Source organism: Culex quinquefasciatus, chromosome 2 (genome assembly GCF_015732765.1).
Source record: "Culex quinquefasciatus strain JHB chromosome 2, VPISU_Cqui_1.0_pri_paternal, whole genome shotgun sequence".
In the NCBI taxonomy this organism is placed as follows: domain Eukaryota; kingdom Metazoa; phylum Arthropoda; class Insecta; order Diptera; family Culicidae; genus Culex; species Culex quinquefasciatus.
In genome coordinates this window covers 145,511,687-145,525,792 of record NC_051862.1, presented here as the reverse complement: position 1 = coordinate 145,525,792, position 14,106 = coordinate 145,511,687, and the positions used below count along the sequence as shown (strand labels likewise).

At 34.1% G+C, this 14,106-nt stretch overlaps 1 protein-coding gene across 3 annotated transcripts in view; it reads right to left on the bottom strand.

Annotated features, from left to right (window-relative positions):
- LOC6044608 (inactive dipeptidyl peptidase 10) overlaps positions 1–14,106 on the bottom strand; it is a 367,926-nt gene that overhangs the window by 13,994 nt on the left and 339,826 nt on the right. For all 3 annotated transcript variants that reach the window (XM_038251316.1, XM_038251315.1, XM_038251317.1), the window contains 2 exons: positions 12,697–12,810; positions 7,595–7,718 (listed from right to left, as the gene is read on the bottom strand). In XM_038251316.1, the coding sequence (XP_038107244.1) occupies positions 7,595–7,718; positions 12,697–12,810 (238 nt within the window). The remainder of the gene's footprint in view (positions 1–7,594; positions 7,719–12,696; positions 12,811–14,106) is intronic.

Sequence of the window (14,106 nt, the reverse complement as noted above, 5' to 3'; positions counted from 1 at the left end):
ATTTTAAAATTTCGTGTTTTTTCTAACTTTGCTGGGTTTTTTAGAGTGTAACAATGTTGTACAAAGTTGTAGAGCAGACAATTACAAAATTTTGATATATAGACATAGGGGTTTGCTTATAAACATCACAAGTTATCGCGATTTTATGAAAAAAAGTTTTGAAAAAGTTACTTTTTGCGTTTCTCTTTGTTTCGTCGTCCGTGTCTGTCGCGGGTGACCATGAACGGCCATGATCGATGACGACCAACTTTTTAAAACTTTTTTCGTAAAATCGTGATAACTTGTGATGTTTATAAGCAAACCCCTTATGTATATATATCAAAAATTTTGTAATTGTCTGCTCTACAACTTTGTAGAACATTGTTACACTCTAAAAAATAACCCTGCAAAGTTAGAAAAAACACGAAATTTGAAAATGAAAAATTTTGTTCTAAATGAAAAAATGACCCTTCTGGGACAATGTAGATTCGAAAAGTACATTAAATTTCCCATAAAATGACATGTTCCAAAATTTTTTACAGTCGAGTAACGGAAAATGGGAGAATTTTTAAAACTTTTTTAGTGTTTTTTTCGATGAAAAATACGTTTTTTCGGAATTCTGAGTACGCCATCAAATCGGGCGTCTAATTTTACATAAAAGTCCCTTTGACACCAAATTTCTATCTCATCACCGTTTCAGGCTGCAAATTATTGAAAAACACCTCTTTTTTCGCATGTTCAAAAATGGAAGGGGTCGTACCGCCCCTCCGTCACGAGATATCAAAAAACGGACCTCGGATTCGTGATCAGGGACAAAAGTTACCCCTTAGGACAAAGTTTCACGCAAATCGAAGAGGGGTCGGGGCAACTGCTGTGTGAGTTGGCGGAGAATTACCCATGGAGAAAAGCAACTGTTGACCAATGGAAGGCGCAATAACTATCCAGTTCTTATCAATTTTCAGAACTAATATCTTCTTTAAATTTGGAAAAACTTTCCCGAAGACACCTTATTTTTTTGGGTTTTTTGCTAAAAAGTTATTAACCTTCGAAAATAGCAATTTCCGAGCGGACTGCTCTAAGGGGCTACATAGAAATAATTACCGCCATCTGGGGCGAATCGGGACTACAGTCTGAATAGGGACAGCAAAAATCCTTAGATCTTGTTTTCTTATTTTTGATTGTAGAACTTAAGTATGACCCCTGAAGAACCATAAAATAATTTAGAATTTTTGGATTCAATGTGGCGGTCAAAATGGAGGTCAAGAAATATTTCTGGTGTTTTTTTAAAGGTCTAATAAACCAAATTTCCAGTTTTTGCTTTTTGGGTGCTTTTGAAACCGTCAGGGGTATTAAGAAACTTTGGATAATCGAGGCTTCGGCTAGTCGAATTTGGATTGTAAAATTAATAGCCCTCCTTTATTTGCATTAAAACCTTTAAACTGTTAATACATGTTTTTTCTCTACATTTTTCAAAATTTATCATAATTTCTCAAAAATATTTAGATTTTGTTTTCAAAAACGAAAGCATTTAATATGAAAAACATTAGAGTGAATTTTGACTATTATCAGAAATACAATTCTAATTTTATCGTTTTGGTTTTAAGAATATGGTTAGTTACATATCTAAGACCTTAGAGAAAAATTCTTGAGAAATATCTGTGTGTATTTTTTTTATTACTTTTTCGTAAACCTTTTTTCCGAAACCACTCGTCCAAAATGCTTTCTTTTGGTCACATTTTTTAGTTTCCACCGTGGCCAATCTCCAATTTTTATTTAATATATCAAAAATCGGAAGATCAACTAAGTGAATACTTATTATCAACTAATTTTCACTTTGTGCATGAGCTTGCGATTTTTAAAGTAAGAAATAATATGATAAAAATATTCAAAACGTTAAAAAAAATTTAAGCTTGGATTCAAAAACTCTGAAATTAAATTAATTAAACATCACTTTCAAATTATATAATTTCTGATCAAAAATTCATTTTTAAACTATTTAATTTCTATTTTTTGGATTTTACAGATTAGAATTTGCATTTTGAAAATTTTAAAATTTCTTTATTATTTTTTTATAATTTCTTATTTCTGAATATCAATTGTAAATATTTTCCAAAGTTTATGTTGCCACCTTTTCAAAATGGACCAAAAAACAGAGAGCAAATACAATATTTAAAAAAAAATAGCTTCACAATTTTAATGGAAATAACTTATTTCGATTAAGTCTTTTAGGACCAGCGACCAGGTCGGTCCGGAAAACAAATTTGAAATGTTTTTCCTGCTTTGATAATCATATACGACATGTTTGGGCTCGTTTAAAAATATTTAGAATTTTTGTAACATGTCGCGGAACCGCGGAAAGTTTTTTCTCACGAAAAAAGGATTTCGCCATCAGCTAGATATTTTGAAAACTAATGATGCAAAACAACTGTACTGATTTAAAGTGTGTTTTTAACACTTTTAAAATAATAAAACCATAGCTTGTAGTTTTGATTTGTAACCCTCTCAACTTTGGTCAGATATTAGTGACATAAACTTCAGAATAATATTCGCAACGGCTAATTGAAGATTTAAAAATTTTACACTTTCAAATTTCTAAATTTTCATATTTTTTGATTTAATTTTTTTTGGTATAAGACAAAGAAATGCCAGAAATCAAAAATAAAAATAATAAAAACATTAAAAAATTTAAGATAACAATTCAACAGAATAATATCAAAAAATCTGCAATTCCAAAAATTAAAAAATCTAAAACTGAAAAATTAATAAAATAATTGATACTTAAGAAATCCTAAACTAAAAAAAAATATCATTTTTAAATTAAGTTATTCAAAATCAAATAAATTATGTTTTTTCAATCTTAATTTTTGGATGCTTTAAATATTTTTATGTTTGAATTCTAGTATTCCTAAATTAATTTATATTTACCAGAAAATTAAGTGATTTTTGTAATGGCTTTTCCCTTATTTAAGCATTTTAAGATTCAGCGTTTTGATAGTCAGCTTCATGAGGCAATTCTTCAATATTATTTAAGCGAATACATTATTTTCAAACGTTATTTTCAGTCGCATCCAAATAAACAAATCAAAATCTCATCAACACATATTGCTCCCGAAGAAATATCAAACGACGCTTTTTGTTTCTGTTCCTTTTCAGCTGCGTACCGCTTAAGAGAAGTCTTTTCCTTGAGATTTTTTTGTATGGAGTTTTAAGAGTCTCCGTACTACAGGACATTTTTTAAAATTTTCGTTTGAAAGTAAAATATAGTTCTTGTAGCAAAATTCAGACTAAGATTTGATTTACAGGAAAAATGTAATTGATTTAAGAATTCTTACATAAAGTATTCTTTACTTTTAAAACAAAAATTTAAGATAATAATTACACATCATTATTTCAAAAAAATCAGAAATTCCAAAAATGAAAAAATCAAATACATAAAAAATATAAAATAATTACAACTAAAAAAATCCTTAAATTATAAAAAAAAAACATTTTTTATCATTTTTAAATAAAGATATTCAAAAAATAATTTTCAATCATTTCAATAAATTATGTTTTAATAATCTTATTTTTTTGATGCTTCGAATATTGGTATGTTTGAATTCAAGTGCAGACTAAGATTAGATTTACAGGATAAAACTAATCAATTTATGAATTCTTACATAAAGTTTTCTTAATTTTTAATTTAGCAAGGTTTCGTAAATATAAATTTTCTAAACCATAAAATGTGCAGAATTTTGTTCCTAGAGTCAAGACATAGCTTGAACAAACATCGATTTTAATAAATGGTTACAATCCTAAATTATTAAACATGTATATTAGGGTGCCCAGAAAAAATTACCCCCTGCTCCACAAGCGGAAAACGGTTTTTTGGGTTTTTTTAAGCATCTGTGTAAATTTTGAGTTTAACCCATTGATACTCGAGCTTAAAGTTGGTGAAAAAAACTTTTTTCATACAAAAATGACTTTTTTAAATTCCCAATAACTTTTCAGGATCAAGTTTTACAGCTTTGGTGTGTTCTACAAAGTTGTAGAGCATTAAATTTCCGATAAGAATCTTACTTTTGAGAATATTTGGATGGTAGTAGCGCACCATGCAGACCAAACCGTAAGAAACTTGGGATTCCCATACATTTTTTCGATTTTTCGAATACAAACTTCACCTCCGAGTATCAATGGGTAAATGTTGACCGATTTTGCTCATATTTGGCCCAGAGTTCTAAAATAGCTCAAGGAACAATATTCAGCTTGTGGAGCGAGGTTTGGAAAAAAGTCCCATATTCTGGGCACCCTAATGTATATAGATTAAAATTTTATTAAAAAATTATCTTTAGAATTGAGATCTGATTAAATTTTTTTGTCATGTTTTAAAATTTTATTTTTGCTCAAATTCTGGACCAATTTTCCGAATACAATGAGTAATGAATTTGAAAATGGCGTTTAGTCGGAATATTAAAGTTAAACATGATTCGTTTTAATGTTTGATGCAATCGAGGAAAATTTTAACGGTTACATATGCATTTAAAAATGGTTACATATGCATTATTAACAACTCTTCCAGTGAATATTTTGGCGTTAAAAATTAATTTAATACATTTTATCTAAATTTTTTAACACATTAAAATTAAACACAGGCACTGATTTTTTTTCTTCAAATATATATTTATTATAGGCCTACACAGAAAAAAAGTGAATTTACTCGACACGGAAAAAATGAATCACATGTAAACTCAGTTGATGTAAACTTGAGATTCGACGTATTTTTTTTTGTTGCCATGGAGACACTTCAGAAGCTGAAATTTCAACGATTATATTTTTTTGTATTTCATTAAAATTATTTATTTTTGAGAGCACCAGGAGCTTCGCAAAATATGAAATGGCTTCAATAGCTAAGAACAATTAAAATAAAACATTGTTTAAGTTTGTTTATAAAATTTTAAGAAAAACAAATATTCCAGTTATGAGTTTTATGTTGTGCTAAAAAAAAATTAAAAATGTAAGATAAACCATCACAATTATCACACAGCTGAAAATGTAAATCCAGACGGTTTAAAATTTCTCTCAGTATAAAATACAGAAAACATAATACTTATGGTTAGATAAATCGATATTTCTTTAAAAAAAAATTTATGCTTTCAAAAATTTGATTCAAGTTAAGTATATTTTAAATTTAGCGACGTTTATCACGAAATTGGATTACAATTAAACAATTCAAGAAAATGTTAAAAAAACACTTTCTCTACTCCTTTAATACAAACTAGCTGTTAAAATAAAGAAAAAAAATGACGAACGAGTTTCTTCAATAAATACATTGATAACTTAATATGAAAATCTTTGAAAACTTTTTTGCATACATTACATTAAAATTTTACAATTCATCTCAATGATTATACCACAAACCAAGTGATGGTATAAATGATTTGCTGATTTTTATACTCCTTGAATTTTTGCACCCAAGCCCCCCCCCGAACAAAAATCCTGGCTACGGCCCTGTCCTGAAGCAAAAATTTATCGAAATTCTGGAGCAAAGTTACACGGAAGTCGAAAAGGGGTGGCATCTTATTCCAATTTCGTGTGAATGAGTATCAAGCTTTTTTAAGGCTCTATTCAAATTTTGTATTATTGAACTACATATATAATGTTTTATGCACTTTGTGATGGATTTTGCTTCATAATTTTGAAAATTTGGCTTCAATTTTGATTTTTTTGTCTTCTTCTCGACCTTGACCAGCACCGAGGGAAAAAGCTTTTGATAACATTTGTACTAGCCTAAACCTTAAAATAATCAAAATCTCAAAAGGTGTAAATTTTTAAGTGATTTAGTGATAGTGATACAAATTATTAACCGATTTTTAACCAAAAGGACCGAAGTCCTTTTTGATCAGAGAACTATTTAAATTGAATTATTTTGATGAGATTGGAGTGTTTCTCAAACGAACGATTACGCGGAATAGTTTGATACAGATGATCCAATACACTATACAGAGTTTTTAAAAATTCGTATTTTTCGATACTCTTCCTTTAGTGGTGACAAAAAGGGTAGAGTCTGTTCAAACTATTAGTTAAAATCTGGCATTGAACTGCAAATTGGACCTTCCTCCTGTCAGCAGCTATCGTATCAGTGCCCCATCCATTCAGATCCACAGTCCCGACGAGATATTCTACGAACCAATGAATTGGTAGGACAATGTTGGTTCAACAGTGCGTCTTTAGGTGGGAGGTGTGTGTGTGGGCTCACTTCGGTAGATGTGTGTCTGTTTGTCTACCACCTTCGAGTCTGTTTGAAGAGATACACTTAGATTTGCCACCCAACTCACCCCGGCTACATCGCATTGGATTCGAGATTTATTGTTTCAATTTCACAGTTGAAAGCCCTGAAAGGCTGCTGGCTTTTCGTTTCGGTAATCTGCTTCGTTCAGATTAGAAGTCCGTGTTCTCTCGCTTCTGGCATTACTGACGGGGCGGTTAGGGCGGTTCAGACTTGGGTGGTTCAAGGCTTGTTAGGGATTTTTAACTAGAAGTGTTGGTATATCGAAGAGAATCATTTGTGCTATTGTTCAGGGAGTGAACCACCCTAATAAGTTGAAGACACAGGTTCGCAGGACTCGAAAAGGTGCGGCCAGGACATGTCCTTGCCCCTCCAACAATTCAGTTGAGCCGAGTTTCATTTGTTCGCTCCACTTCGGTGACAATTGTGGTCCCTGTCAAAAGTCGGATATCTTAGGGAATTCCGTACTCGCGGAAGGTCAGCTGTGCAGGAGGAGATTTCCACGTGTGAAGGTGAAGGACGTGTGTTGAGAGGAAAAGTAAACTGCTAATGGACGTTGACATGAACCCGGCTAGAAGAGGGAAGATGTGTTCATACGAGTTGTGGAACGTTCCAACGAACGAAAGAACTAGCTCTGGAACTATAGAGTGTAAGTACGCGTTGCAAGGATTTCGAAAAATTGGGTTCACATTCTCGAAAGCAGCCAGCCCAGCCGGTCGTTCCTGCTAACGGAGATTTAATGGATGCCGAGGTAATCCTCGAGTGACACACACTTTCTTTTTTGTTGGTCTGGTCTGGGATTGGGTTATTTGTGAGTTTATTTCCACTGACTGCGCTTTGTTGCGCGATTTGAAGCAGGGATTGTAGCAGGTAGTGCTTGGAATCATTTGAGGCCGAGTTCATGGAAATCGTTTCCATCATATATTCTTCGGAGGAGTTTTTCAGAGAAAAAAGTACTGTTATTTCTTGTGGTTTATCAAAATTGCGTGATTCACTCGTAGAAATATGAATCTTCACAGTTTTTTTCAACACTACTCGACATTTTTTAAGTTGATGTAAGTAAACGCCTCTGTTTCGTCAAGGTATGATAGATTTGGGCTACCTGAATATGCTCCAATCGACAGAATTAAGTTGTAGTGAAATCACAGCGAAATATTAAAATTGCATGTTTTGGGTGTAATCATCTGCTTAACACATGCAAGCTTAATGTTTCGCTGGAAATTTACTAAAACTCAATTCCGTCAATTCAAGCGTTTCCAGGGATCCCAAATCTATCATACCTTGACTAAACTAAACCGTTTACTGACAACAACTTCAAAAATGTCGTGTAATCAAGACTCGACAACTTACCTCCTGGCAGTACCACATCGGACTCTTGCAGAGCGTTACGACGGACAGATTCTGGGGCCGATTCATCCAGACAACACTGACCTCGGTTTGCGATACCCACGCCGCACTGGTGAAGTAGTGCTCCCTGTTTGAGAAAGTACACGAAACAAAAAAAAAAAAAGAAAATCAAATGAAAAGTTGCAAAAACAGACAAAAGGGGTTAGTTTTTTGCTGCATCCCGAAATTCAGCCAATCGAACTGGAAAAAGTTTCTGTTTGTGTTATCCCCGGAAAAGCTGAACACAAATAGAGAAAGAGAGGATATCGAATAGATTTGTTGAAAGTTGCGGAATTATTCCGGCAAACCGAAGATGGAAACAATGTAGGAAAGTTTTTCCCGCTGCCAAGATATCGGTTATTGGGAATGACTCCACTTTGGCTTAGCTGCATTGTTCGGCTTGAAACTTTGTCGTTGCGCCACCATCATCGACGGTTATATCAATTTCAACGCGGTGGAATGTGCTAGCTGAGTTGGTAATTAAGATTTTATCTGAAAGGCGATGATAATGATCCTTTCGAGGGAACGCATTGAACATGACAGCCGTGGGAAATATTTGGATGGAATGGTTCAGATCTTCACAATTTAGCTCGTGAATAAAGAAGAATAAATATTTGTTCTTTTAAATTGATATATTTAGCCAGGACCAGTGGTGTAGTGGTAAGCGAGGTTGCCTCTCACCCCAGTTGGACAGGGTTCGATCCTAGAGGCATTTTGAGATGAGATTAATCGGTAGAGTCACTGGTAGACAGGTGGACTCACAATCCAAAGTTCGTCAGTTTGAATCCTGGGGTGGGTAGAGGCTTAGGTGTCAAAAGTGGTTTGGATTGTCTCACCGTTTCAAACTTTCGGACACAAATTTGGACACCTAGTTTCGAGTGTGAATCTCGCAAAAGAGAACGTCAGGGAAGCATATGTGTTTTGACAAAGGTTTAGACCGGTTTATTTTTAGTTAGTTTTATTTATTTATTTATTTATTTATTTTTTACATTGTGCTAGTTTAGTTTGTTAGCTTAAGTTTGATTGTATATATCCTCTATGTCATTTGGATTGTAAAATCTGTTGATAATAAAAAAATAAGAGGTTTTGTGCCTATTTGAGAAGGACCCATCGGTAGGCGTTCCACTCAAACGGGCTTTTCCCTCATATAAAACATAAAACATAAAGGCAATGTTGTTAAGATAACTATTTGATTTTTCTTGAAGCTTCAAAAAAACTCCTGAAAATTAGATAAATCATATTCTATTATCAACTTCTCAGCGCATAAGGTACAAATTAATTAACTGTTAATGTTTGTCACGAGGTCCACATTTTCAAAGTAATACATCACCATAGCTACACCCAAGGTTCATCCAACCTGAATGCCCTGTTGTCTTCATGGGTAAAAGATTCCCCCCTTCTCAAATGCGCCAAGTTTGCTAGCAATTTATTGCTCCAGGGGTCAAGTTCCCGTACCCGTACCCCCCGCTCTGTCCCCCGGCAGAAGCGGCTTGGGAGGCCACCGTTATTGCCGTGATTAAATCTAGCCACGCGGTATTCAATCCTGACCGCGTTCGCCGTCGACTTCTTTTGGCCTCGTCTGGCCATTAAATCACCTGAGAGCAGCATCTTTTCATACAGCGCAGTGGAAAATAATATGGCAGATAGAGAAGAAGAGAAAAAAGGAAAGAATGGAAAATCATGGCGCACTTTCCGTGGGCACCTGCTGCTACCTTCTGCAGCAGGTCTATGAAGAGGCCACAGAGCATTGCAGGACGACGATTGGAGACGAAGTGCTCAGCACTTTTGAAGCGGTGAGAGCTGGACAGGATTTATGATTTATTGTGATATTTTTTAAAACTAGCAAAATTAATAATTGAAAATGAATTTTCGGAGTAAGTGCTATTTTTTTTTGAATCAATGCTTAGCAAAAAAAATCTTTTACGTAATTTAAATTACGGCGTGGCTTTAGCAAAATATTATAAACAAATATAAACCACTGGCTCGTCGTTATATGGAAAATTTAAAAAATGATCAAATCAAACCAGAACAAAGTTTTGTTGATGCCTTTTAACAACTCCCCAAAATTTGGGAGCGATTGGTTGCGTCCACATTTTGCGCATTGCATTTCAATTTTGTATGGATATTAGTATGGAAAAACCTTATTCTTATTAACATTGTCATTTTTATCATTTTTATTTACCACTATTTTTTCAAACCAACAAAATAGCGTTAAAATTGAGAAAATTCTCTAAAACATTCCCGAAGAAAGTATTGTGCTATCTTGCTCCTGTCAATAGATACAGCGTTGTCAAAACTGGTCTAAAACGTGATTTCCGAGCAAAAAACACATTTTAGACCAGTTTTGAGGAAGCTGTATCTCTGGTTTGAAAAATTTAATGGAAAATAAAAATGATAAAAATTAAAATATAAAAAAGAAGGTTTTCCATACTAATTCCCATATAAACTTGAAATCCAATGCGCAAAGTTTGCACGTAACTAAATCGCTCAAAATTTTGGTGAGTTGTTTAAGGGCCTATAAGGAACCGAAAAAACATGTTCTGAAAAATCTATCATCTCGAGCCATCATAGTATTTATGCATAGATAGTTGGGTTTCACCGGCCAGAATAAGATTCTGTACAAAAGAAAATATTTTTTTTATTCATGGGTAATTCTTCGCCAACTCACACAGCAGTTGCCCCGACCCCTCTTCGATTTGCGTGAAACTTTGTCCTAAGGGGTAACTTTTGTCCCTGATCACGAATCCGAGGTCCGTTTTTTTGATATCTCGTGACGGAGGGGCTGTACGACCCCTTCCATTTTTGAACATGCGAAAAAAGAGGTGTTTTCAATAATTTTCAGCCTGAAACGGTGATGAGATAGAATTTTGGTGTTAAAGGGACTTTTATGTATAATTAGACGCCCAATTTGATGTCGTACTCAGAATTCCGAAAAAAACGTATATTTCATCACTAAAAAAGTTTTAAAAATTCTCCCATTGTCCGTTACTCGACTGTAAAATTTTTTGGAACATGTCATTTTATGGGAAATTTAATGTACTTTTCGAATCTACATTGATCATTTTTTCATTTAGAACAAAATTTTTCATTTTAAAATTTCGTGTTTTTTTCTAACTTTGTAGGGTTATTTTTTAGATGTAACAATGTTCTACAAAGTTGTAGAGCAGACAATTACAAAAATTTTGGTATATAGACATAAGGGGTTTGCTTATAAACGTCACGAGTTATCACGATTTTACGAAAAAAAGTTTTAAATTTCCCATAAAATGACATGTTCCAAATTTTTTTTACAGTCAAGTAACGGAAAATGGGAGAATTTTTAAAACTTTTTTAGTGTTTTTTTCGATGAAAAATACGTTTTTTTTCGGAATTCTGAGTACGCCGTCAAATCGGGCGTCTAATTTTACATAAAAGTCCCTTTGACACCAAATTTCTATCTCATCATCGTTTCAGGCTGCAAATCATTGAAAAACACCTCTTTTTTCGCATGTTCAAAAATGGAAGGGGTCGTACCACCCCTCCGTCACGAGATATCAAAAAACGGACCTCGGACTCGTGATCAGGGGCAAAAGTTACCCCTTGGGACAAAGTTTCACGCAAATCGAAGAGGTGTCGGGGCAACTGCTGTGTGAGTTGGCGGAGAACGTATAATTTTGATCTGTGTATTTTCACAAAAAAACATTTCTTTAGTTTTATTTGAAAAGGTCCAATAAACCAAATTTTCAGTTTTATGCTATTTGAGTGTTTTTGAAACTGCCTAGAGTCAGGGGTATTAAAAAACACCCAAAAAGCAAAAACTGAAAATTTGGTTTATTGGACCATATAAGAAAAACAAAAAAACTCCACATTTCTTACCGTCATCAGGGGCGAATCGGGACACATGGGGCGAATTGGGACAGTTACTGTGCCATATTTGGATATTTTTGATTGGTTTCGGAACAGATACAGATTAACAAAAATAGTGCATCGATTTCCAAATTTCAAGCTTTCAGCTGCTTTAAAAATCTGCTGTCCCTATTCAGACTGTAGTCGCGATTCACTGCAGATGACGGTAATTCAGTTTTTCACAGGTTTCCACAAGCTTTGGATAGCCTCTGGATCTTTTATTGGATACATATACTTTGTAAGGAATTTGAAAAGAACTTGTCAATCAACTTTTGACTGAGGAAAACCCGGAAAACTATCCAGATTATCTTTTAAAAATCAAACTGACAGTTAAATAAAAATATGCAGTCAGCAAAAGCGTTGGTCAAATAAAAAACAATTCAATTTGAAACAGTAGATATTTTCATCATTAAATTCCGTACTACACTCAACCCCCGGTGGTTGATCACTTTTTCGTTTGACACTTTTTAGTTTGTACCACGTTGGTTTGATAAAGTCAAACTAAAAAGTGACGAACTGTCACCTTTTACACGGCGCTCACGTACACTATCAAAACAAACGTTTGGTATTGTGTGTGAACTCCGGGTAAAAGATGACCCCGTTCGTTTGACAACAGTTGGTGTCAAACCATCGGGATTTGAGTCGAAAATAAGGTAAGGAAAAAATCACAGTTAGTGGCCTTATGCATATAATTATATTGTCTGCTTTACAGCTTTGTAGAACATCATTAGACTTTAAAAAGAAACCCACCTAAATAGAATCAATGGGTGATTATAATTTTTTTTTGTTCTGGCATTTAAAAAAAAGAACAATATCAAAAATGTCACTTCTGGAATACCGCATTCCTTTCGATAAAGTAACGCCTCAGCTGGATGTACCTATACTAGGATGTAACAAAACGGGTCATCGTTTCGCACTTTTCGGCAAAGTTGTTCCCTGGAAAACGAATTTTGAGCTCATGAGGATTTTGAAAAATGCAAAAATCCTTAACGCACCGATTTTACGGGTTAAATCCCATTTAAAATTCAAAGTCAAAGCGCCAGCTCCTGTCGCAACCAATCAAGCTCATATTTGGGATTCGGACTCAGTACACCTAGGGGATCATGTCCAGAAATTCCCGCAAAATTGACCCGTTTTGTTACATCCTAACCTATACGTTGCAGCAGCACAAAATCACTTACTGATTCAGCAGGATCGGCGGCGGCGTCAGTTCCCGGGTTCGTATGCTCTTGGGATCCGCCAGATCGGCGACTCGCAGCGTGATTGTCGGATTTCTCGTTCCGGGCTTGGGATATCTGAGGAAAAGAGTGCGAAAAAAGAAGAAACCAGGAAGGAAAAATATTATCAATCTCGGCTCGGGGACTTGGGCTGCAACATAGTTACAGTATGTAAAAAAAGTATTTACACCCCTTGGGCACTATGCACATATTGTGATGAAACATCTAAACAATTTAATGTTGACAGAAACCTAGTACTACGTTTTGTTCAAAAACTCATGCCAGACATTTTGCTACAAAAATCTCATGAAAAGATGATTTCTATAAAAAGTTATATAACAAATACTATTACGAAAATAAAAAAGGTGCAAAAAAAGTATGTACACCTTTTGAAAAATTAACATAAATAATGTTATTTGTTGACAAATCACCATAAATCCAGTCTCCCAACTCCAAATAGGCATCCTTGACTGATTAAAAAATATTTGGATTGAATATAAAGTTTACTAACTACTTAGTATAAAAGTTTATATAACTCCGGAAATTCTATATAAAACTTATCTAAACTTAATTTTGCAAACTTTTAATTCAACTAAATGTCAATATATTACAATAGAATTGTTAAATAAACATTTTGGAGTGGGTATAACACCGTTTTGGGGGTATTTGTATCGATAGAATAGATTTTTCGTTGGAATTTCGTACCAACCCGGAATTACGTCGTCGGAAAATCCTCCGGCATCTGAATCGGTCCACAGTTCACAAGTTAACCTATGTGGCATCAGAAAGGGCATAAAATTTCCGATCTTTTGATACCCATACATCCAGGTTTTCTATAAAACCCACGTTTTTAAATACCTAAGCAAAAACGTTGTTATGGTTTCGTTTGAGCAACCTGCCAGAAATGTATGGAATTTCGTAATTTTTGTTCTCGTGGATCAAACTTACTTTTTGCCCAGGTATTTAAAAACGTAGGTTTTAAAGAAAACCTAGATGTTTGGGTATCAAAAGATCGGAAATTGTATGCCCTTTCCGATTCCACATAGGCTGACTTGTGAATCGTGTACCGGTTCGGATGCCGGCGGATTTTCCGACGACGTAATTCCGGGTTGGTACGAAATTCCAACGAAAAATCTATTCTATCGATACAAATACCCCCAAAACGGTGTTAAATCCACTCCAAAATGTTTATTTAGCAATTCTATGGTAATATATTGACATTTAGTTGAATTAAAAGTTTGCAAAATTAAGTTTAGATAAGTTTTATATAGAATTTCCAGAGTTATATAAACTTTTATACTAAGTAGTTAGTAAACTTTATATTCAATCCAAATTATTTTTTTAATCAGTCAAGGATGCCTATTTGGAGTTGGG